This window comes from Enhydra lutris, unplaced genomic scaffold (genome assembly GCF_002288905.1).
Source record: "Enhydra lutris kenyoni isolate GAN:26980312 unplaced genomic scaffold, ASM228890v2 scaffoldscaffold31, whole genome shotgun sequence".
Classification (NCBI taxonomy): Eukaryota; Metazoa; Chordata; class Mammalia; order Carnivora; family Mustelidae; genus Enhydra; species Enhydra lutris.
Genome location: NW_019154115.1, coordinates 9492686 through 9515999, shown reverse-complemented (window position 1 = coordinate 9515999; position 23314 = coordinate 9492686). Strand labels below are relative to the sequence as shown.

The window sequence follows — 23314 nt, the reverse complement described above, 5'->3', positions numbered from 1 at the left end:
TTCCTTGGTTTTTGTTTTTGTCTGATAATATCTTTATTTTGTTTTTCTTCTTTTCTTGGGCAGGGCTTCAGAAGGGGAGTGAAGTAAAACTTACAAACAGCGAAATGCAGATTTTTAAACATACACTTTGACATACAGTGCACATGTAACACACAACCCAATTAAGATACAGAATATTTTCATCACTCCAGGGGCACCTGGGAGGCTCAGTCAATTAAGTGTCTGCCTTTGGCTCAGGTCATGATCCCGGGGTCCTGGGATGGAGCCCCACATTGGGCTCCCTGCTCACTCTCTCTCAAATAAATGAAATATTAAAAAAAAAAAATTCCATCACTCCAGAATGTCCTCTTGGGCCCTCTTCCAGTCAACTTCCCACTTCACTCTCCAGAGGCAACCTTTTATCACCATGCTTATCCTTTGGCCTGTCCTGGAACTCCATAGAAATGGAATCATATAGTATGCATTCTTTTGTCTCTGGCTCCTTTCATCTAACATAATATTTTTCAGTCACCCATGGGGTTGTTTGTAAAAGCAACTCATTCATTTTATTGCTGAGTAGTATTCCATTGTATGAATATACCAGATCTTTATACATTCTCCTTTTGACAGACATTCCCATTGTTCCCAGCTTTCGGCTACTGTGACTAAACCTACTGTGAACATTCATCTACAAATCTTATGAAAATTTCTTTCCCACAAACATATTTAATAAGCTTGATGTGTATCTTTCCAGAGGCATTTCATGTATAAAGAAGTGTGCATGGTGCTATCACATGTAAGAGTAGTGTTAAAATGTGACGGGACAAGGAGCTGTTCTTTTTCAGAAATTATATGGTTCTGATCGAATAACTAAAGTTACAGTTTTCTAGTTGGGGAATAGTCCCTCAGCTGCATTAATGATAGCCCTTCCCTGTCTTACCTTCATGCTCTTCATGTGGGTCTCAACTTTAGTGTTCATCAGAATCACCTGGAAAGTTTGTTAAAACAGAGACTACTGTCCCCATCAGACTGTCTGATTCAGTAGACGTGGGGCCTGAAAACGTGTGTTTTGATAAATTCCCATGTGCTCCTACCACTGGTCCAGGGAATACTCTTTGAGAACCACAGCTGGTCCTAAATCTAAGGATTCTGGTTATTCTAATTTGTCATGGTTACTACTGCCAAACACTGCGTTGACCGTGTAAGCAAATCCATAGCACTTAGACACTACACCTTTACTGGGACTGTCCTCATTTCACGTATTTTCCAGTAAGTGATCTAGCATTGACATTTCAAGTCAGTTTACACAGCAGAGGAACAAAACTGCTGGCAGTCCTCAGGTTCAGATTTTTAGTTTTGAAAATATGGTCACCATAAATGATCTAACATGTTGCCAAAAAAAAAAAAGGAGAAAGATAAGAAATACATCTTTCTACTCTAGCAGTTTTTAAAATAAATATGCGGTGTTTATATTATTGCATTGTGTGAGTACAGTAGTCACATCAGAACCCTTATGTTTATAACTAGTGCACATTTTTTTGTTCGCTTTAGTTTTCTATATACGTGTCACAAATTTGCAAACTGACGAAGCTTTAGAACTACTCAATGCAGATGTTATATCTATATATATGTATGATGGATGCTATCCATTCCCTTTTCTTCATTCTAGTTGGAGACAGCCTCTTGCTCTGTCGCATCCATCTGAACTGCTTCAACTCTATACCTGCTTTGTAGCCATCCCCTGCAGACTTCCATGTGCTGTTCTTGTGAGAATTCTCTTGAACTCTTTTCTCCATTGGAGCTACTGTTTCCTTAATCTCTTATCTTTAGTTAGTCCTTTCTCCTAACTTACTCCCTCATTTGCTGACGTACATTATCTGTATAGTGGGCAGGTACTGTTGACTGGACTGTTTGGAGATAGGGTTATTTCCCAGTGGGACTCCCACATATAAATATTTATAACACTTGGTTCCTCTCCCCCCACCCCTCTGCCACGTCATCAGTTTCCTCAGAGAAAAGTCTTCCAGCCTTATTTTTGGGCGCTGTAGATCTGGCAGCCAGTGTTCTGGGCTCACTGTGCAAACTTTCCCCTGCTTTCCATAAAGTGCCTTATTCCTACTTTCAGCTACTTCAGAAAGCTTTGAGGTTAATCAAGAATTTGTCAGCCCCTGCTATGTGCCAATTATTCTGCTGGGTTCCACAGAGAATACCAAGATAATGAAAAGATAAACTTCTTGAGCTTCAAAATCTCACAATTTTAATAGTGGTAAAAGACACATCGTTATCTCCTCAGACAGGAGACCACATGTGATAAGTGCTATAAAAAGGGGCCTTTAACAGCAAAAGGGGAAAATTCGTTTCAGCTATGAAGGCTTATGGAAAAAATAGTATTTGGACTTAGAAGGAAGGACAAGTCTTTAAAAAAAACTACAATTTAATTTTTTTAAAAGATTTTATTTATTTACCTGACAGAGATCACAAATAGGCAGCAGGTGGGGGTGGGGGGATCAGGCTCCCCGCTGAGCAGAGAGCCCGAGGTGGAACTCAATCCCAGGACCCTGGAATCATGACCTGAGCCGAAGGCAGAGACTTCTGAGACACCCAGGCACCCCTACAATTTAAAAAATTTTTAAAAAGATCTTATTTATTTGACAGAGAGTGAGAGAGAAAGACAGCAAACAACAGAGGGTGGCAGCGGGGTGGGGGGAGCAAGTTCCCCACTGAGCAGGAAGCCTGATGTAGGACTCGATCCCAGGACCCTGGGATCATGACCTCAGCCAAAACTGAGAGTCAGGTGCTCAACCAACAGAGCCAGCCAGGCACCCCTATCATCTCATTATTTTATTTCATTTTTTAAAATAGTTATTATCGCTGTTGTATATTTCTTTCTAATCTTTATCCATCAGCATATATTTTTATAGTTATCATAGAATGGATACCACTCTGCATCCTGATTTTTTCTAGTTAACATGATACAACATGTAATATTAATAATACATTTTAAATGGTTGCTCAAGGGGCAAGTGGGTGGCTTAGTGGTTAAAAGCCTGTACCTTCGGCTCAGGTCATGATCTCAGGGTCCTGAGATCGAGCCCCACATTGGGCTCTCTGCTCAGCGGGGAGCCTGCTTCCTCCTCTCTCTCTCTCTGCCTGCCTCTGTGCCTGCTTGTGATCCCTCTCTCTCTGTCAAATAAATAAATAAAATCTTTAAAAATAAATAAATAAATAAATGGTTGCTCAGATGATACAGGGTTTTAACAATGAAGAGGTAGGGGATGGAGAAGACTATCCCAGGTAGAGGGAGTCCAACTTGTGTAAAATCTCAGAGGTAAGTAGACACAGGGTATCTTTTTTAAGAAGTAGACTGACTGGAGGTGTGAGAAGGGAGTTAGGTATGGGAGGGAGGCAACAGAAGCCTGGGAGAAGGATGAAGAGAGGAACAAAAATTCTTCTAAGACGTGTGAGAGATGGAAAGATTTAAAGCTCTACATTACCTATTCCTGAAGATTAGTAGCTGTTTTCATGAATTGTGGAGATATCTCAGGCCTGGAAAGCCATTTTTAATTCCTATAGCCTTCTACATTGATAATGCATTGTCATTTTGTTTTCACTGTCGTCAAGAAAAACCACATATTTTTGGCTAGGATTTGTAACTTTCCCATATCACTTTCATAGATCAAGAAAGATTTCTTAGGAGTAGAAGGGGAAGTCTCAAACTTTAAAGAAGAGCTGTGATCTATTCGGGGATAATGTTCCTGTTTTGAATAAGGAGAGGATGTTTAATTTTCATTTCTTTTTTCCTCATTTGAGCACTGTCCACATCTCTATTTTTTTATTAATTATTTTTATTAACATATAATGTATTATTTGCCCCAGGGGTACAGGTCTGTCAATCATCAGGCTTACACACTTCACAGCACTCACCATATCACATACCCTCCCAATGTCCATAACCCAACCACCCTCTCCACACCCCACCTCCCCCCAACAACCCTTAGTTTGTTTTGTGAGATTAAGAATCTTATGGCTTGTCTCCCTCCCGGTCCCATCTTGTTTGATTTTTTCCTTCCCTATTCCCCAAACCCCCCACTCTGCCTCTCAACTTCCTCATATCAGGGAGAGCATATTATAATTGTCTAGTTCCATCCATGTCATTGCAAAAGGCAAGATTTCATTTCTTTTGATGGCTGCATAGTATTCCATTATATATATACATCACATCTTCTTTATCCATTCATCTGTTGATGGACTTCTGGGCTCTTTCCACAGCTTGGCTTTTGTGGGTGTTGCTGCTATGAACATTGGGGTGTGTGTGCCCCTTCAGATCACTACATTTGTATCTTTAGAGTAAATACCCAGTAGTGTGATTACTGGGTCATAGGGCAGCTCTATTTTCAACTTTTTGAGGAACCTCCATACTGTTTTCCAGAGTGGCTGCACCAGCTTGCATTCCCACCAACAGTGTAGGAGGGTTCCCCTTTCTCCGCATCCTCGCCAGCATCTGTCGTTTCCTGACTTGTTAATTTTAGCCTATTCTGACTGGTGTGAGGTGGTATCTCATTGTGGTTTTGATTCGTACTTCCCAGATGCTAAGGAGGCCAGTATTACCTTGATCCCAAAACCAGACAAAGACCCCACCAAAAAGAAGAATTACAGACCAATATCCTTGATGAATACATCTCTATTAACAGTACTTTGAATACCATGTTTCCAAAGATACTGAAGAGTTCAGTCTCTTGTTGCAGCATTTATGTTCTTCTTTAGTTTCAAAGATGCTGTGACATACTATGATTTCTGCTTATGGTTATGATTGCAAAGGCTCATTTGGCAATTTTCTAGCATTAATTTATAAAATGCACTTAAGTGAATGAAAATATGAAAATAAAGTGCTTCTTACTTAGTTTTATGACAAAATCTTAATATAGCTTCACATCAGTTAACCACAACACCCCAAATAACTAGTTCTGATATTTGTGGTAAGAAATGCAAGGAGAAAATTTAAAAGCTAAATGTGTTTGTGGCTGTGAGTAATTTATCACTCCCTGAGTTTTTTAAATGAACACATGTTAACATTTTTCTCCAGGAGACTTCTAGGGGATAGTTTCTGTAGAGGTTCCACTAATATGGAGTGACTTCTTAGGAGGGGTGTGGTAGTCTCTTTTCTCAATTAAGTTTAAATATAAATTATAAACGCTTGTCTGTGTTATAAAAGTTGGGATTATCAAATAACATTATTTGCTGATGGCACTTTTGATTACACTTTACCACTTGAAAAAGTTTATTTTTATTTACTAATCATCACAGAAAAGACTTCTAATTTTCAGAATTCAGTGTTGGAGATCCATACCTATGTAATAAAGAACAGGCATTTCCCAGTCAACTGGGAGATGAGAAATTGGCTGTTCAGGCAAATAGAATACTTTAATGGGCCTGTTTAATCAGTGGGACTTTTCCAGGAAGAAACGGTGACTGCAGATCTCTTCAAATTTTTGCGAATAAGTCCCTGCAGCAAACTGAAATTTCAGTTCACATATTTTCCTCTCTAAATTTTTTTTTTATCTTTATTCTGATACCTGAGGATTCCCCCCCCCTTTTTTTTGCAAAATCAGCTATGTATTTAGTTTTATTTGGGGCTAGAGGAAACTTATATTTTATCTAACATCTTCAGTAAGCATTTTGTATTATCTGAATTTGTCATCTGAGTTTTGGAGTTAATAGAATATTTCCATGATCATATTTATTCAGTGAAACCTCCAGAAATGAGGGTGGTTGTAAGCATTTAGAAGTAGGAGAAGACTGAAATAAATATTCCATGATATGTGTATTTTCGCCTTCGCAGGCCTCTGTTCACAAGGGAATATGACTAACTACTTGCCAATGGAATGACTGTATAATAGAATCCATTAGGTTGCTATCTGTTGGGCAACATCTATTTCATATTTGTTGATCTTATAAATGCTCTTGTGAATACTGTTATGCTTATGTCCTTGAGTACATTAGTGAGAGTGTATCTAGGGGATAGACCTAAAAGAGGAATTTCTGGGTTATTGATTTAGAACTTTGGTAGATTTTGCAAAGGTCTCTTCAAAACGATTCTTCAATTTATACTTCCTACCAACAGCATATTAGAGTTTTCCCTGGTTACTAGTGAGATTGATAATCTTTTCATGTGTTTACTGTCCATTCTCTATAATTTCTTATGTTATGTTGCTTATATTTTACTTACTAATTTTTAGGATTTTTAAAAATATATTCTGGATAATCATAATTTGTCAATGGTATACATTTTAGATACTTCCGCCTTGTCTTCTCATTTTGTTCATGGCATCTCTTCTCATACAAAGGGTATATAATTTTAATGTCAAATCTAACCACTTTTCCTATTAGAGTTTGTATTTTTAAAAATCCTTTCCTACTTCACTGTCATAGAAATATTCTAAAATTTCCTATGAAATTTTTAAAATTTTCTTTTTTGCTTATAAGACTTTAATGTAGCTGGAATTGGTTTTTGTATAGAGTATAAGATAGTGATTGAATGTTATTATTTATTTCTGTACTCATTTTTACTCTTCCCTATGAATTTTACAATTTTTTGTTAAAACCCATGACAAAAATCTGGGTGCGGGGAGTTGGAATTGTATTGAATTTATAGGTTACTTTGGAGAAAATGACAATAATATGGAATATTTCCATCCATGAACGCAGTGAATTTCTTCATTTATTTAGGTCTTCTTTGTGTTCTTCAATAAGTTTTTATCATTTTATCCATAAAAGTTCTTTACATTACTCATTAAGTCTGTTTCTTTGTGTCTGATAGTTTTGCTTAGTTGAGGATTTTTTTAAAATACACATTCTGTTTTATAATATTTTCTTACCTTTTAATTTTGAATAATTTAAAATCTACAGGACAATTAAAATAGTAGTATAATGGACACCTGTATACCCCCTGCTAGGTCCACAAATTGCTAACAGTTTACTTATTCCCTTTATTTACACACATGCACACACACACACACACACACACACACATTCAATTTTTTATTTGCTGAAACATTAAAGAGTAAATTGTACTTTATCACACTGTATCCCTAAATATTTCAATATGTATCTCAAAGAACATCCTTATATAAAACCTTTTAATAGTATGATACCCAGGAAATTTAATACTTGATTTGTTACAGTATCAAAATACTATGGTTTTATTTAATGTATAATGTACTGAATGGGATTTTTAAAATAATGAACATGGGGGAAAACAAGAGAGAGAGGCAAACCAAGAAATTGACTCTTAACTATGGAGAACAAATTGATGGTTACCAGAGAGGAGGTGGGCAGGGGGATGGGTTAAATAGGTGATGGGGATTAAAGAGTGCACTTGTGGTGAACACTGGTTGTTTTATGTGAGAGCTGAATTACTAAATCGTACACCTGAAGCTAATATTATACTATATGTTTACTAACTGAAATTTAAATTAAACCTTAAAAAATAGCTTTCTAAATAGTTATTACAAATGATTATAAGCTCTTGATTTTGTGTTATTGTGTTCATAGCAACAATGAAAATATTAGTACTAAGAATTTGGCTGCAGATTTTCTTGGAAGCAATGATAAATTCTTAGTGTAGTAATTTAACTCTAGTGTTTTTGGCTTTTCTCTGTAGACAATCAAGTTACCTAGAAATAACAATATAGTTTTTATTTTCTCTTTTATATCTTAATGAAATTAATTTTTAAAAAAGAATCCTCCAAGTAATTTTAAAATCCTGCTTACTTTATTTGATATGTATATATTTAAAGGTATGTGTCTTAGATATGTTTAAAAGTACATGAAAATAACATGTAAATTTTTGTATTTTAGGAAAATTCACGAATTGTGAGGGTCAAAGTTATAGCTGGAATAGGCCTTGCCAAAAAGGATATCTTGGGAGCTAGGTAAGTATGTTAAGTTGGCTTGTAATTTCAAACTGCACTGATTGATAATTTTTTTTGGAACTTTGATGAGATGAATAATTGGATAATATTATTGGTAAATTATTGTGCAAAATGGAATAATTATATTTCCAACTGGTATTTCCAATAAATTCCTGTATCTACCACATGGCAATGGTGGGGATTCTGGAAGGAATAGACCAAGAGAGTAGATTCCCAATCTGTGTCTGCCTGTCTGCTGACCCTGAATCACACATGTGATAGCAGATTCAAAGCAACTTGGCTAAAGACAAAAGATCTGAATGGAGATAAGAGTTGCTGTCTAAGAAACATGGTTGTGGTTCTTATCTAGAGAAGATAATTAATTGGATGATAAAATAAAACCAATAATCATCAGAGAAAAATTGCAGAATCCAGAGTCTCTACAGCTTATAATGTCCAGGATATAATCCAAAGTTATTTGATCTATAAAGAATCAGGAAAATGGAACACATTCTCAGTAGATAAAGGAAATGTGCTCAAAAACATCTTTATACCTGATATTGTACCACTAAAGATTAGAAATCTCAAGAATGAGAAAGAAACTATAAAAAAATGAAAATTCTAGAACTGAAAATTATAATATTTGAAATTATAAATCAGGTAGGATTGACAGTAGAATTCAGACAAAGAGGAAAACTTAATTGAACTAAAAACTAAATCAGTAGAAATTATTTCCCAATTAACAAATGAGAGACGTGGAGCACCTGGGTGGGTCAGTCACTTAAGTGTCCAACTCTTGATCTTGGCTCAGGTCTTAATCTCAAGGTGGGGAGATCTCTGTCTTGTTTCTCCTCCCCAGTTCCTCCCATTTCTGAGATCTATAAGTAACAGACCTTGTGCTTTACCTCCTTTATGTGGGTATATTAAAAGCACCTTCTATCAAAATGACCCTGGGGCTTTCACTTCCCCAAAGTGGGAGCTCAGATGCTGAGGGAGCTTCCTGTCCAACCCCATGTGGGTGGTTTATTCCTCTTCACTCAGTAGATCCTAATCTGCATATTCTTAATTTAATACCCTAGCTCCAGGCCCTCAACACAGCTATGGACCTGTTTACTAAACTAAGTAAATGTTTAGTAGAGTGGTTCAATATTAAATGTAAGTAGAATAAAAAATTAAGGGTATGTCTTATAATATCTATGTAAACCACTAAAAGTAATGTAAAGAATTATTGATAAAAAGGCCAACAGACATTTTTAGATGAAATTCCCGAAAAAGTGAAATAATTAAATAAAAGCGCAGGAATGGAAGAATAAATGATCTAAATGATCCAAAAAAAAAAAAAAGGGGGGAAGAAGAAGAAGAAATAGAAAACGAATAAAAGAGGAAGGAGAAGAATAGAAAACTTGTTACAAATTGGTAGACCTAAATCTAATCTCACCAATAATGGTATTAAACATTTATGGACAAAGGTAAATATGAGGCAGAGGTTGTTAGAATGAATTGAAAAACAAGACCCAATTACATGTTGTTTATAAAAGATACATTTAAAAGAGACACAGTTAAGGAGAAATAAAATGGACCCAAAGAAATATGCCACACAGACAGTAAGAATAAGATGGACTGGATTTATTAATATCTGATAAAATAGATTTCAACACCAGAAATTATTTGCAGACATGTTATAACAACAAAAGAATAACCAGGAGGCCATAACAATCATAAATCACAAATAAATTATAAAACAATCACAAGTATGTACCTATGAATAGAGCTTGAAAATATATGAAATAACACTGGACAGAGTTAAAAGGATACATTAAAAAATTCCACAATCATAGTGGGGACATCAACAGCTCTCTCAGCAATAGATGAAACAACTAGATTAGGAAATCAACAAAAGCACAAATTTGGACAATATTATGAACAACTTCAACATAAGGAACACTGTTTCTAACAATTGCACATATACACTCTTTTCAAGTGGATGTAGTACATTCACCAGCATGGCCCATAAATGTATTATTTCTCTGTTTCTGCAAGACGGATTACCATAAAATTAGCTTAAAAGAACAAACACTTATTATCTCAGTTTCTATGGGTCAGAATCCTTGTATGGTTTAGCTTTGTTGTCTGCTTCAGGGTCTCAAATAACTGCAGTCAAAGTATTAGCTAGGGGTATGGCCTCATCTGAGGCTTCTTTGGGGGAAGAATCCACTTTCAAACTCATGTAGTTATTGATAGCATTCAGTTCCTTTCAGCTGCCAGGCTGAGGGCTTCATTTTTGCTGGCTATCAGCCAGAGGCCACCCTAAGTTCCTTACTGTATGACCTTCATAGGCAGCTTGCATATGGCAGCTAACAACTTGCTTTTTCAAAGCTAGCAAAGGAGGGCATCTCTAAGCATAGATGGGTTACAGTCTTACATAATACAATCAACATACATTTTGTCACTTTTGCCATAATGTTTTGGTTAAAATACATAGTTCTTTCCCACATTTAAGAGGAGGATAACTCAAATGGCATAAACATTAGGAGGTAGGGGTAATAGGAGCTGCCCTAGAGTCTGTTAGCCATAATATTGGGCCATAAAACAATAAATAAAAAAACTGCAAAATTCACATTATTTTCAAGTGCATATGGTACATTTACCAACACACACCATTTTAGAACAAGTCTCAGGAATTTTGAAAACATTGAAATTATATAGAGGATGTTCTCTGATAACAGTGGAATTAAATTTTAAATAAATAATATTATGATACATAGAAAACCCCCAAATATTTGGAAGTAAAACAGTATTCTTCTAAATAACCTATGGGTCAAAGAAAAAACCACAAGAGAAATTAGGAAACATTTTGAACAGAATGAAAATGAAAATACAGCAATACCAAAATTTTGGGGATGCAGCTAGAGTAATATTTATAGGAAAATATATAGTTTTAAAGTGCCTAACTTAGAAAAGGAGAAAAATCTAATGACTGATTTGAGTTCTGATCTTAAGAAATTAGAGAAAGAGCATATTAAGTCCAAAGTAAGTAGAAGGAAGAAAATAATAAAGGTAACAGCAGAAATTAGTGAAGTAGAAAGTGCATAATGATAGAAAATAATCATTTCAGTCAAAAGCTTTTTTTTGAAGGGATCAATAAAAATTTTAAACTTCTAGCTAGACTGATCAAGAACAAAAGAGAGAAGGCACAAATTACCATAATAGGAATGAAAGCAGAGGCATTGCTATAGATCCTATGGAACAGAAAAAACAAAAAGGGAACACTGTGCACAACCTTATACCTATAAGAAATTGTACACAACTTAGATGAAGTAGACAAAATCCTTGAAAGAGAGAAATTACCAAAATTAATCACAGAAGAAATAGAAAGTTTGAATAGCACTGTATTGAACTATATATAACAATATATGACAAGGTGGGCATTTTTCTAGGAATGTAAGGTTTATGCAACTTTTAAAAAAAGAATCTATCAGGGTAGGATAGAGTGGAAGTGCCTTCTCTTCCAGCCTCTTTGGTCTCAGCAACAGAAACAAGATGACAAAGGAAATGTCATCATTTAGAAAGCATCACAGTAAGATGTACTTGATATGCCGCCACTGGAGCCCTAAGGCCTACTACCTTCAGAGTCAACCTGTGGCAAATGTGGCTATCCTGTCAAGCAGAAGAGAAAGTATAACTAGCCAAGGCTAAGAGACGAAATACCACTGGGACCAGTTGAATGAGGCACCCAAAAATTGTATACCACAGACAGATTCCATGAAGAACAAGAAGTAATCTCTGCTGGGGCCTCCAGTTATCCTAAGGATTTCAACAGTTAGTCACACAATAATAAATGTTCTGGTTAAAAAAAAAAAAATCTATCAGGGGCACCTGGGTGACTTATTTGGTTAAGCATCTGGCTTTAGCTCAGGTCATGATCTCAGGGTCCTAGGATCGAGCCCCACATGGGGCTCCTTGCTCAGTCGGGAGCCTGTTTCTTCCTCTCCCTTCACCCCCACCCCCACTCATGCCCTCTCTTTCAAATAAATAAATCTATTGATGTAATTCATCGTATTAATACAGTACAGAAAAAAAAACACACAGTATTACTTCAATAGATACAGAAAGTACGTTTGACAAAATCCAACACTTGTTCATGTTAAAAAAAAAAAAAATCTCAGCAAGCTAAGAGTAAAATGTAAGATTGATTTAACATCCAAAGAGTAATCAAGTTCATCATATTAATAGAATGCAGTTCATCATATTAATAGAATAAATGAAAAAATCATGATCATTTCAGTGAAAGCAAAAAAACCATCTGACAGAATTCAGCACACGTTCATGATAGAAACTCCTAACAGACTAGGGACAGATGGGAATGTTCTAGACCTGATTAAGGTTAATGTGAAAAAACCAATAGCTAACATCATTCTCAGTGGTGGCAGTCTGAATGCTTTCTACTTAAATTCAGGAATAAGACAAGGTTTTATACTCTTACAGTCAATTCAACACTGTATTGGATGTCCTAGCTGTATAATGTGGCAAAGGAGAAGAAATTAAAGTAATTCAGACTGAAAAGGAAGAAAACTGTCTTTATTTGCAGACAACATGATCAAGTACATGGAAAGCCCTAAAGAGTCTACAAAAAATCTGCTAGACCTAATAAGGTATAAGGCCACAGGATACAAACTCAATGTACCAAAATTGATTATATTTTTATATACTATCAATGAACAATTGGAAAATATTTTTTTAAAAATATCCACTTAAAATAGCATAAAAACAAAACTCAGTGGGACACCTGGGTGGCTCAGTTGGTTAAGGATCCATCTCTTGATCTCAGCTCAGGTCTTAATCTCAGGGTTGTGAGTTCAAGCCCCATGTTGGACTCCACACTGGGCATGGATTCTACTAAAAAAAAAAAAAACAACAAAACAAAACAAGAACAAAAAACCTTAGAAATATATGTAACAAAAGATTTGCATGAAAACTACAAAACATTGCTGAGGGAAATCAAAGATGTAAATCAATGGATAAATATGCTTATGTTCATGAATTGGAAGATTCACTTTTCTTAGAGTTTTATCTTTCTTCAAATTGATTAGATTTGGCACAGTCCCAGTCAAAATCCCAGCATGTATTTTCGGAGAAATTGATAAACTGATTCCATTTTTTTTATGGAAAGTCAAAGGGCATGGAATAAACCAAAGCAGTTTCATAAAAGAAGAACAAAATTGAAGTTATGCCACTAAAACAGAGTGGTATTGGCATAAGAATAGATATATTGTTCAGTGGAATAGAAGAAAAGAGTATAGAAACACATACACAAACACATACAGACAAATACATGGCTGGTTGTTTTTCACCAAAATGAGTTAAGGTAATTCAAGAGAAGGGTAGTCATTGGTACTGGAACAACAGGTTGTCTCTATGGAACAAAATTAATCTCGTTCCTTACCACACATCATATAGAAAATTAATAAGAGCTAAAATTCTAAAACTTCTACATGGACATGTAGGAGAAAAATCTGTGCTCTACTGGGTTATGCAAAGATTTCTTGAATGGGACTTAAAAAATATGAACCATAAAAAATATGAACCATAAAGGAAGAAAAATGTTGAAATGGACTTCATCAGGATTAAAAACTTTTATTTGCAAGACATAGGTAATAATAAGAAAAGGCAAGCCACAGATTGGGAGATAATATTTTTAAAACATATTTGATAGAAGCCTTCAATTCACGATATATAAAGACTTCTTACAACTCAAAATAATGTATAATGGACATTATACATAGCTGATTAAAAAATGGACAAAACCCTTCTCAGACCTTTTAGTTATGAGTCAGAACAATAAGAAGTTGTTCTTAAAGTTTTTAAAACCATAGATGAGATTGTGAAGGGAAAACTTTGAGAACAAAAAACCAATGGCAATACTTTGGGGAATGTCAGTATTTAACTGGTAGTTGCTGGAGAGGAGTCTAAGAGAGAGACTGAGAGGGAACAGTTGGAATAGTATGAGGACAACCGGAAAGGGGGTGTGTCATGAAAGCAAATGAGATTAGTTTCAAAGAGGAAGTAATCAGTAGTATCAAAAACATAGGACCAACAAAATAAGTGTCTGGAAGGTGTTAATTGCTTTAGCAAATTGGTGACTTTTAGAGAGCAGTTTCAGAGGAATGTGTAGGAAGGAAAGAGATAGAAACCAAATTCTAGGGCTTTCAAGAGCAGAGGGAGTTGAGGGAATGAAGAAAGGGAGTGGTTGGCTGTGTGGCTCAGAACATGGCCTCAGGAGCCAGGTGCTTGAGTGTCAGTCCTCGTCCTTGCACTTACGCTTTATGATTTGCAATAAGTTGGCTGACCTATCTCTCTGTACAAAAATACAGACAGTAACCATGCCTACCTCATAAGTAGTTATAAGGATTCCAAGAGTTAATATTTATAAACTGTTTAGAAAGGTGCCTGGCACAGAGTAATTACTATGTAAGGATTAGTCATTATATAGTAATTATTAATATTATTGCAGATTATTAATTATAAATTTTATTAATTATATTAATATCATTAATGTTATTATTATTAATATTATTTAATATTATTGCAGATTATTTTCCTGGAAAGTTTGAGATTGGAAGAAAGACAATCTAGCTCACTCTGCTGGAGGAAGGAGAGGGAGTCAAGGAGTGGGGGGCAGTTTAAAAATGTGTTTATATGATTAGAAAAACCTAGGTCAAAAGAAATCTGACAATATAAAAGGAAGAAGTGAAAACAGATGATAAAAGATTTCAGAGCAGGTGGGAGGAACATGCCCAAAGAGGAATTGGCCTCAACCAGGGAGCACATTGCCTGAGTCAATGAGGTTAGGGATAAGGATGCATTATGATAAGTACCAGCATGTGTTTATGGTCTGATTTGCCAGCATGTAAAGTGGTCTGATGGCTGTGATTTTTGTCAATTAAAGTAAGAGGTAAGGTTGTATGAAGAAATGGGAGGAGAAGCTGGTGGAGGAGAATCATGAGTATTTAGGATCCTCAGAGGAATTGGAGAAATTTGACCATGGACAAGTAAAGTGTCTACAGTCTTTGCTTTGCAAACTTAAATATCACAAGATTTTTCTTTTCCGTGTCTCTTTGTAGAAAGGGTTACATTATTTTCAACAGAAAACACTTTTTTTTCTTATTTCATTAAAAAAAAGAAAAAAGAAAAATTTACACCCATGAGGTAACTTGGAACAACGTGAGGTCTTGCAGAGCTAATCTTGAGAATCATTAAATTGACCATCTTAACCCAAAAGAAGAAAGAATGTAATAAAAATGAAACAAATTTTTAAAAATCTAAAAAGGTTGGAAATCATTAAATTAGATTAAAAGGTTTTCTTTTCAATTCTTTGTCTTTTTCACTAACATGGTACTTTAGCTTTTTAAGAAGATGCAGAAATTACTATAATTATTTACTCCTGCTTAAGGACCCTTCTGTTTAAGCATAGGAAATAATTATAGAAACTGCTAACAAGGAAAAATCTGTGATTTTTATAGTTTGAGCAATCTGAGTTTGGGAATAAGCAACAATTATTATTATTTTTTTATTTTAACAGTGATCCTTATGTGAGAGTGACGTTATATGATCCAATGAATGGAGTTTTTACAAGTGTACAAACAAAAACCATTAAAAAGGTTAGACTTCGCAGTATTCAAAAATTTTTTAAATATTTTTTTATTTTTATATGACAAAATATAAAAAAATTAGTTACACTATGTTTATTGTCTTTTAGACTTTGAATCCAAAGTGGAATGAAGAAATATTATTCAGAGTAAGTATGTATTTAACTTCAGTAAAACAGAAAAAAAATTTTCTCAGTAGGTTAGAATGATGAGTTACCATTTATAACATTCTAAAATGTATCTTATTAGAATTTCTCTAGATTTATGAAAATTTAAAAAGAGTTAAGTCTAGGTATTCCCCTTGATGTCATAGTCCTGGAATCACTTATCTTAAAAAAAAATGTATATAAGGTAACAAAGAGGTAAAAGACAATTTTAAAACTGGAATTATCTTATTCTACTTTAATTCTGATTTAGAAATTATATAGTAGTCTTATTCCAATTTAGCAGATTTCGATGTTTTCTCCTAAAGATCATACAGTATTTGTGTCTCCCTGGTCATTTATTAAACAGGCTGATCTGGACGAGAGATGGTGAGGGCCTACCACTGAATAGATGCATTTCTTCTTATACATCCTTCATTCACATTCCTGCCTTCGTTCGCCCTCAGCCTTCCTTCCTGTAGCATAAGAGCAAACTCCAAATCAGCAGTTACTTCGGACTCCTCAGGAGGGCCCTCAAGTTGACAGTGCCTCCTTGTACCTGTTTGTCAGAGTCCTTGCTGATGCTGGAATCAACACCCTCCCAGCAGCGATAGAGAGGCAAACAGTCATCTCCCCTTCTCTGCTGGATCATTCCCATTTGTACATTCTGTCCTTTAAATGTCCTGCCTTGACCTCACAGTCCTCTTTAGCTTTGACTTACTTCTCTGTTCACCTGAATAATCAGTGTTCTTGAAAGAGTTGCCTGCCCCCATCATGTCTGCTTCTCTGATGCATTCTTTAACCCACTCTAGTCTAACCCACACCTACATCGTTGCAATAAACTGCTCTTACTGAGGTCGCTGCTGACCTCTGTGTTGCCACATTCCTCTAATCTCATCCTAGTTATACACTCAGCAGTGGTTGACATAGCTGACCATGCCTGAAACACCAGCCTCTCCCGAGGCTTGTATGGTGCCACATCGGACTTCAATCAGGAAAATAGAAGCCTCTCTTCTGTATTCCACATTTGGAGATTTTTTAATTCATTTTGCTTTGTTTTAATAAAATGAATTGGAAGGGAAGAAATTGTTGAAGCAAATCTGAGAAGCTGTTACTGAAGATCCAGCCAATAGCACCAACTAGAGCGCGTCTGGTTTTTCTTATGTAGAGAAGGAGCTCTCCTTTACCCTATTTAGTATGGCATGAAAACAGCATTTTAAATCAGTTTGGAAATTTTGGGTTCTTGAGGAAATGGTATTGAGTCAACTGGATAGTCATATGGGGAAAAATGAATCAAAATTTCTGGCTTACTTTCACCAGAATAAATTCCAGATTTGGTAACCTCTGGTTTTGATTGCTTCTTTGCACAAGTATTACTTAGGAGAGAATTTTAAAATTCCCAAGTGATTGAGTGTTTTATTTATTTACACTTTTATTGTTATTTTACTTACTTTATTGTGTTTTTCTTAGAAATATATGTGTTTTCGATGTATTGAAGTTTTTTTTGTACCTCTTACTCTTTTTTCTTTCTAGTATTATCGGCTTTTACATGTCAAATAATGTTTAGCTGTAATAGGGATGGATGTTTATTTGTCTTATTACCAATTTTAATGGGAATTAATCTAGCTTTTCTCCATTAAACATAGCTTTTTATTTTTTTGTCATATTAAGGAGGTATTCAGCTATTGCTATTTTTTTCAAGACTCAAACAAATTTTGACACTTCTAGTTTTAGCCATGATGTAGTAATAGGGCACCGAACTTAACCTGATTCTATAAACAACTGTAAAGGTATGAAGGATGTTAGCAGAATCTAGAGTTTCACAGCATAATATTCAAAGTGAGTCTAAAATTATCTTACCTACAACAAATCGCAAAAATATGACCAATTCTCCAAGAAGACAATCAATAAATATCAATAGCAAGATGAAGCAGACATTGGAATTTAGTAGAACAGCTACCAAATTAAAACCGCTATTATGACCATTACAGTTATGCTCCGTGATGTAAACACTCTTGAAATGAATGGGAAGATAGATATTCTCAGTTGAGAACAAGAACTGTAAAAAAAAAATGAAATAGAGATATTAGAGTTTAAGAATATAATATCTGAAATTTTAAAAATCACTGAATGAAAACCGGCTGGAGGAGACAAGATGGTGGAGAAGTAGCAGGCTGAGATTACTTCAGGTAGCAGGAGATCAGCTAGATAGCTTATCTAAAGATTGCAAACACCCACAAATCCAGCGGGAGATCAAAGAGAAGAAGAACAGCAATTCTAGAAACAGAAAATCAACCACTTTCTGAAAGGTAGGACTGGCGGAGAAGTGAATCCAAAGCGACAGGAAGATAGACCGCGGGGGGAGGGGCCGGCTCCCGGCAAGCGGCGGAGCAACAGAGCACAGAATCAGGACTTTTAAAAGTCTGTTCCGCTGAGGGACATCGCTCCAGAGGCTAAACCGGGGTGAAGCCCACGTGGGGTCAGCGTGGCCTCAGGTCCCGCAGTGTCACAGAAGGATCGGGGGTGTCTGAGTGTCGCAGAGCTTGCAGGTATTAGAACGAGGAAGCCGGCTACAGAGACAGAGCCGAGGAGCCCTCAGCTTGGGGTTACCCTGAACTGGTTGCAGGCTGGGTGAGCTCAGAGCGCGGCCGGAGGCCAGGGAGACGGGAGTAATTGGGCGCTATTCTCTAAGGGCGCACTGAGGAGTGGGGCCCCAAGCTCTCGGCTCCTCCGGGCCAGAGACTGGGAGGCCGCCATCTTCATTCCCGTCCTCCGGAACTCTACCGAAAGCGCTCAGGGAACAAAAGCTCCTGAAAACAAACCCGAGCGGATTACTCAGCCGGGCCCCGGGTAAGGGCGGTGCAATTCTGCCTGGGGCAAAGACACTTGAGAATCACTACAACAGGCCCCTTCCCCAGAAGATCAACAAGAAATCCAGCCAGGACCAAGTTCACCTACCAAGGAGTGCAGGTTCAATACCAAGGGGAGCAGCAGAATTCCAGAGGAGGAGAAAGCAAAGCACGGAACTCATGGCTTTTTCCCTATGATTCTTTAGTCTTGCAGTTAATTTAATTTTTTTTCCTTCTTTTTCAATTTTTTTTCTTCTTCTGCTAAATTTTTTTTTACTTTTACCCTTTTCATTTTCAACGTTTTTTAACTAGTTTATATAATACATATATATTTTTTCTTTTTTATGTTTTTTCTTTATTCATTTTCTTTTATTTAATTGTTTCTTTTTTTCTTTTTTCTGAACCTCTTTTTATCCCCTTTCTCCCCCCTCCATGATTTAGGATCTCTTCTGATTTGGTTAAAGCGTATTTTCCTGGGGTCTTTGCCACCCTTTTAGTAAATTTTACTTGCTCCTTCATATACTCTTATCTGGACAATATGACAAGGTGGAAAAATTCACCACAAAAAAAGGAGCAAGAGGCAGTACCGAAGGCTAGGGACTTAATCAATACAGACATTGGTAATATGTCAGATATAGAGTTCAGAATGACGATTCTCAAGGTTCTAGCCGGGCTCGAAAAAGGCATGGAAGATATTAGAGAAATCCTCTCGGGAGATATAAAAGTCCTTTCTGGAGAAATAAAAGAACTAAAATCTAACCAAGTTGAAATCAAAAAAGATATTAATGAGGTGCAGTCAAAAATGGAGGCTCTCACTGCTAGGATAAATGAGGCAGAAGAAAGGATTAGCGATATAGAAGACCAAATGACAAAGAATAAAGAAGCTGAGCAAAAGAGGGACAAAGAGCTACTGGACCACGAGGGGAGAATTCAAGAGATAAGTGACACGATAAGCCGAAACAACATTAGAATAATTGGGATTCCAGAAGAAGAAGAAAGAGAGAGGGGAGCAGAAGGTATATTGGAGAGAATTATTGGAGAGAATTTCCCTAATATGGCAAAGGGAACAAGCATCAAAATCCAGGAGGTGCAGAGAACCCCCCTCCAAATCAACAAGAATAGGTCCACACCCCATCACCTAATAGTAAAATTTACAAGTCTTAGTGACAAAGAGAAAATCCTGAAAGCAGCCCGGGAAAAGAAGTCTGTAACATACAATGGTAAAAATATTAGATTGGCAACAGACTTATCCACAGAGACCTGGCAGGCCAGAAAGAGCTGGCATGATATATTCAGAGCACTAAACGAGAAAAACATGCAGCCAAGAATACTATATCCAGCTAGGCTATCATTGAAAATAGAAGGAGAGATAAAAAGCTTCCAGGACAAACAAAAACTGAAAGAATTTGCAAACAGCAAACCAGCTCTACAGGAAATATTGAAAGGGGTCCTCTAAGCAAAGAGAGAGCCTAAAATAGTAGATCAAAAAGTAACAGAGACAATATACAGTAACTGTCACCTTACAGGCAATACAATGGCACTAAATTCATATCTCTCAATAGTTACCCTGAATGTTAATGGGCTAAATGCCCCAATCAAAAGACACACGGTATCAGAATGGATAAAAAAACAAAACCCATCTATATGTTGCCTACAAGAAACTCATTTTAAACCCGAAGACATCTCCAGATTTAAAGTGAGAGGGTGGAAAACAATGTACCATGCTAATGGACATCAGAAGAAAGCAGGGGTGGCAATCCTTATATCAGATCAATTAGATTTTAAGCCAAAGACTATAATAAGAGATGAGGAAGGACACTATATCATACTCAAAGGGTCTGTCCATCAAGAAGATCTAACAATTTTAAATATCTATGCCCCTAACGTGGGAGCAGCTGACTATATAAACCAATTAATAACAAAATCAAAGAAACACATCAATAATAATACAGTAATAGTAGGGGACTTTAACACTCCCCTCACTGAAATGGACAGATCATCTAAGCAAAAGATCAACAAGGAAATAAGGGCTTTAAATGACACACTGGACCAGATGGACATCACAGATATATTCAGAACATTCCATCCCAAAGCAACAGAATACACATTCTTCTCTAGTGCGCATGGAACTTTCTCCAGAATAGACCACATCCTGGGTCCTAAAGCAGGTCTCAACCAGTATCAAAAGATTGGGATCATTCCCTGCCTATTTTCAGACCAAAATGCTCTGAAGCTAGAACTCAACCACAAGAGGAATGCTGGAAAGAACCCAAATACATGGGGACTAAACAGCATCCTTCTAAAGAATGAATGGGTCAACCAGGAAATTAAAGAAGAATTGAAAAAATTCATGGAAACAAATGATAATGAAAACACAACGGTTTAAAATCTGTGGGACACAACAAAGGCAGTCCTGAGAGGAAAATATATAGCGGTACAAGCCTTTCTCAAGAAACAAGAAAGGTCTCAGGTACACAACCTAACCCTACACCTAAAGGAGCTGGAGAAAGAACAAGAAAGAAACCCTAAACCCAGCAGGAGAAGAGAAATCATAAAGATCAGAGCAGAAATCAATGAAATAGAAACCAAAAAAACAATAGAACAAATCAACGAAACTAGGAGCTGGTTCTTTGAAAGAATTAATAAGATCGATAAACCCCTGGCCAGACTTATCAAAAAGAAAAGAGAAAGGACCCAAATAAATAAAATCATGAATGAAAGAGGAGAGATCACAACTAACACCAAAGAAATACAGACAATTATAAGAACATACTATGAGCTACTCTACGCCAACAAATTTGACAATCTGGAAGAAATGGATGCATTCCTAGAGACATATAAACTACCACAGCTGAACCAGGAAGAAATAGAAAACCTGAAGAGACCCATAACCAGTAAGGAGATTGAAACAGTCATCAAAAATCTCCAAACAAAAGCCCAGGGCCAGATGGCTTCACGGCGGAATTCTACCAAACATTTAAAGAAGAACTAATTCCTATTCTCCTGAAACTGTTCCAAAAAATAGAAATGGAAGGAAAACTTCCAAACTCATTTTATGAGGCCAGCATCACCTTGATCCCAAAACCAGACAAGGATCCCATCAAAAAAGAGAACTACAGACCAATATCCTTGATGAACACAGATGCGAAAATTCTCACCAAAATACTAGCCAGTAGGATTCATCAGTACATTAAAAGGATTATTCACCACGACCAAGTGGGATTTATTCCAGGGCTACAAGGTTGGTTCAACATCCGCAAATCAATCAATGTGATACAACACATTAATAAAAGAAAGAACAAGAATCATATGATACTCTCCATAGATGCTGAAAAAGCATTTGACAAAGTACAGCATCCCTTCCTCATCAAAACTCTTCAAAGTGTAGGGATAGAGGGCACATACCTCAATAACATCAAAGCCATCTATGAAAAACCCACCGCAAATATCATTCTCAATGGAGAAAAACTGAAAGCTTTTCCGCTAAGGTCAGGAACACGGCAGAGGTGTCCATTATCACCACTGCTATTCAACATAGTACTAGAAGTCCTAGCCTCAGCAATCAGACAACACAAGGAAATTAAAGGCATCCAAATCGGCAAAGAAGAAGTCAAACTATCACTCTTCGCAGATGATCTGGTACTATATGTGGAAAACCCAAAAGACTCCACTCCAAAACTGCTAGAACTTGTACAGGAATTCAGTAAAGTGTCAGGATATAAAATCAATGCACAGAAATCAGTTGCATTTCTCTACACCAACAACAAGACAGAAGAAAGAGAAATTAAGGAGTCAATCCCATTTACAATTGCACCCAAAACCATAAGATACCTAGGAATAAACCTAACCAAAGAGGCTAAGAATCTATACTCAGAAAACTATAAAGTACTCATGAAAGACATTGAGGAAGACACAAAGAAATGGAAAAATGTTCCATGCTCCTGGATTGGAAGAATAAATATAGTGAAAATGTCTATGCTACCTAAAGCAATCTACACATTTAATGCAATTCTTATCAAAGTACCATCCATTTTTTTCAAAGAAATGGAACAAATAATTCTAAAATTTATATGGAACCAGAAAAGACCTCGAATAGCCAAAGCAATATTGAAAAAGAAAGCCAAAGTTGGTGGCATCACAATTCCGGACTTCAAGCTCTATTACAAAGCTGTCATCATCAAGACAGCATGGTCCTGGCACAAAAACAGACACATAGATCAATGGAACAGAATAGAGAGCCCAGAAATAGACCCTCAACTCTATGGTCAACTAATCTTCGACAAAGCAGGAAAGAATGTCCAATGGAAAAAAGACAGCCTCTTCAATAAATGGTGTTGGGAAAATTGGACAGCCACATGCAGAAAAATGAAATTGGACCATTTCCTTACACCACACACCAAAATAGACCCAAAATGGATGAAGGACCTCAATGTGAGAAAGGAATCCATCAAAATCCTTGAGGAGAACACAGGCAGCAACCTCTTCGACCTCAGCCACAGTAACATCTTCCTAGGAACATCGCCAAAGGCAAGGGAAGCAAGGGCAAAAATGAACTATTGGGATTTCATCAAGATCAAAAGCTTTTGCACAGCAAAGGAAACAGTTAACAAAACCAAAAGACAACTGACAGAATGGGAGAAGATATTTGCAAACAACATATCAGTTAAAGGGCTAGTGTCCAAAATCTATAAAGAACTTAGCAAACTCAACACCCAAAGAACAAATAATCCAATCAAGAAATGGGCAGAGGACATGAACAGACATTCTGCAAAGAAGACATCCAGATG

General features: G+C 36.4%; 1 protein-coding gene across 1 annotated transcript in view; it reads left to right on the top strand.

The window, feature by feature from the left end:
• The window catches only part of LOC111153271 (neural precursor cell expressed, developmentally down-regulated 4, E3 ubiquitin protein ligase), a 126938-nt gene that overhangs the window by 8032 nt on the left and 95592 nt on the right, over positions 1 to 23314 (top strand). The window contains exons 2-4 of the mRNA XM_022512190.1: positions 7837 to 7910; positions 15469 to 15547; positions 15646 to 15684. Coding sequence (XP_022367898.1) covers positions 15503 to 15547; positions 15646 to 15684 — 84 coding nt within the window. The 5' untranslated portion in view covers positions 7837 to 7910; positions 15469 to 15502. The remainder of the gene's footprint in view (positions 1 to 7836; positions 7911 to 15468; positions 15548 to 15645; positions 15685 to 23314) is intronic.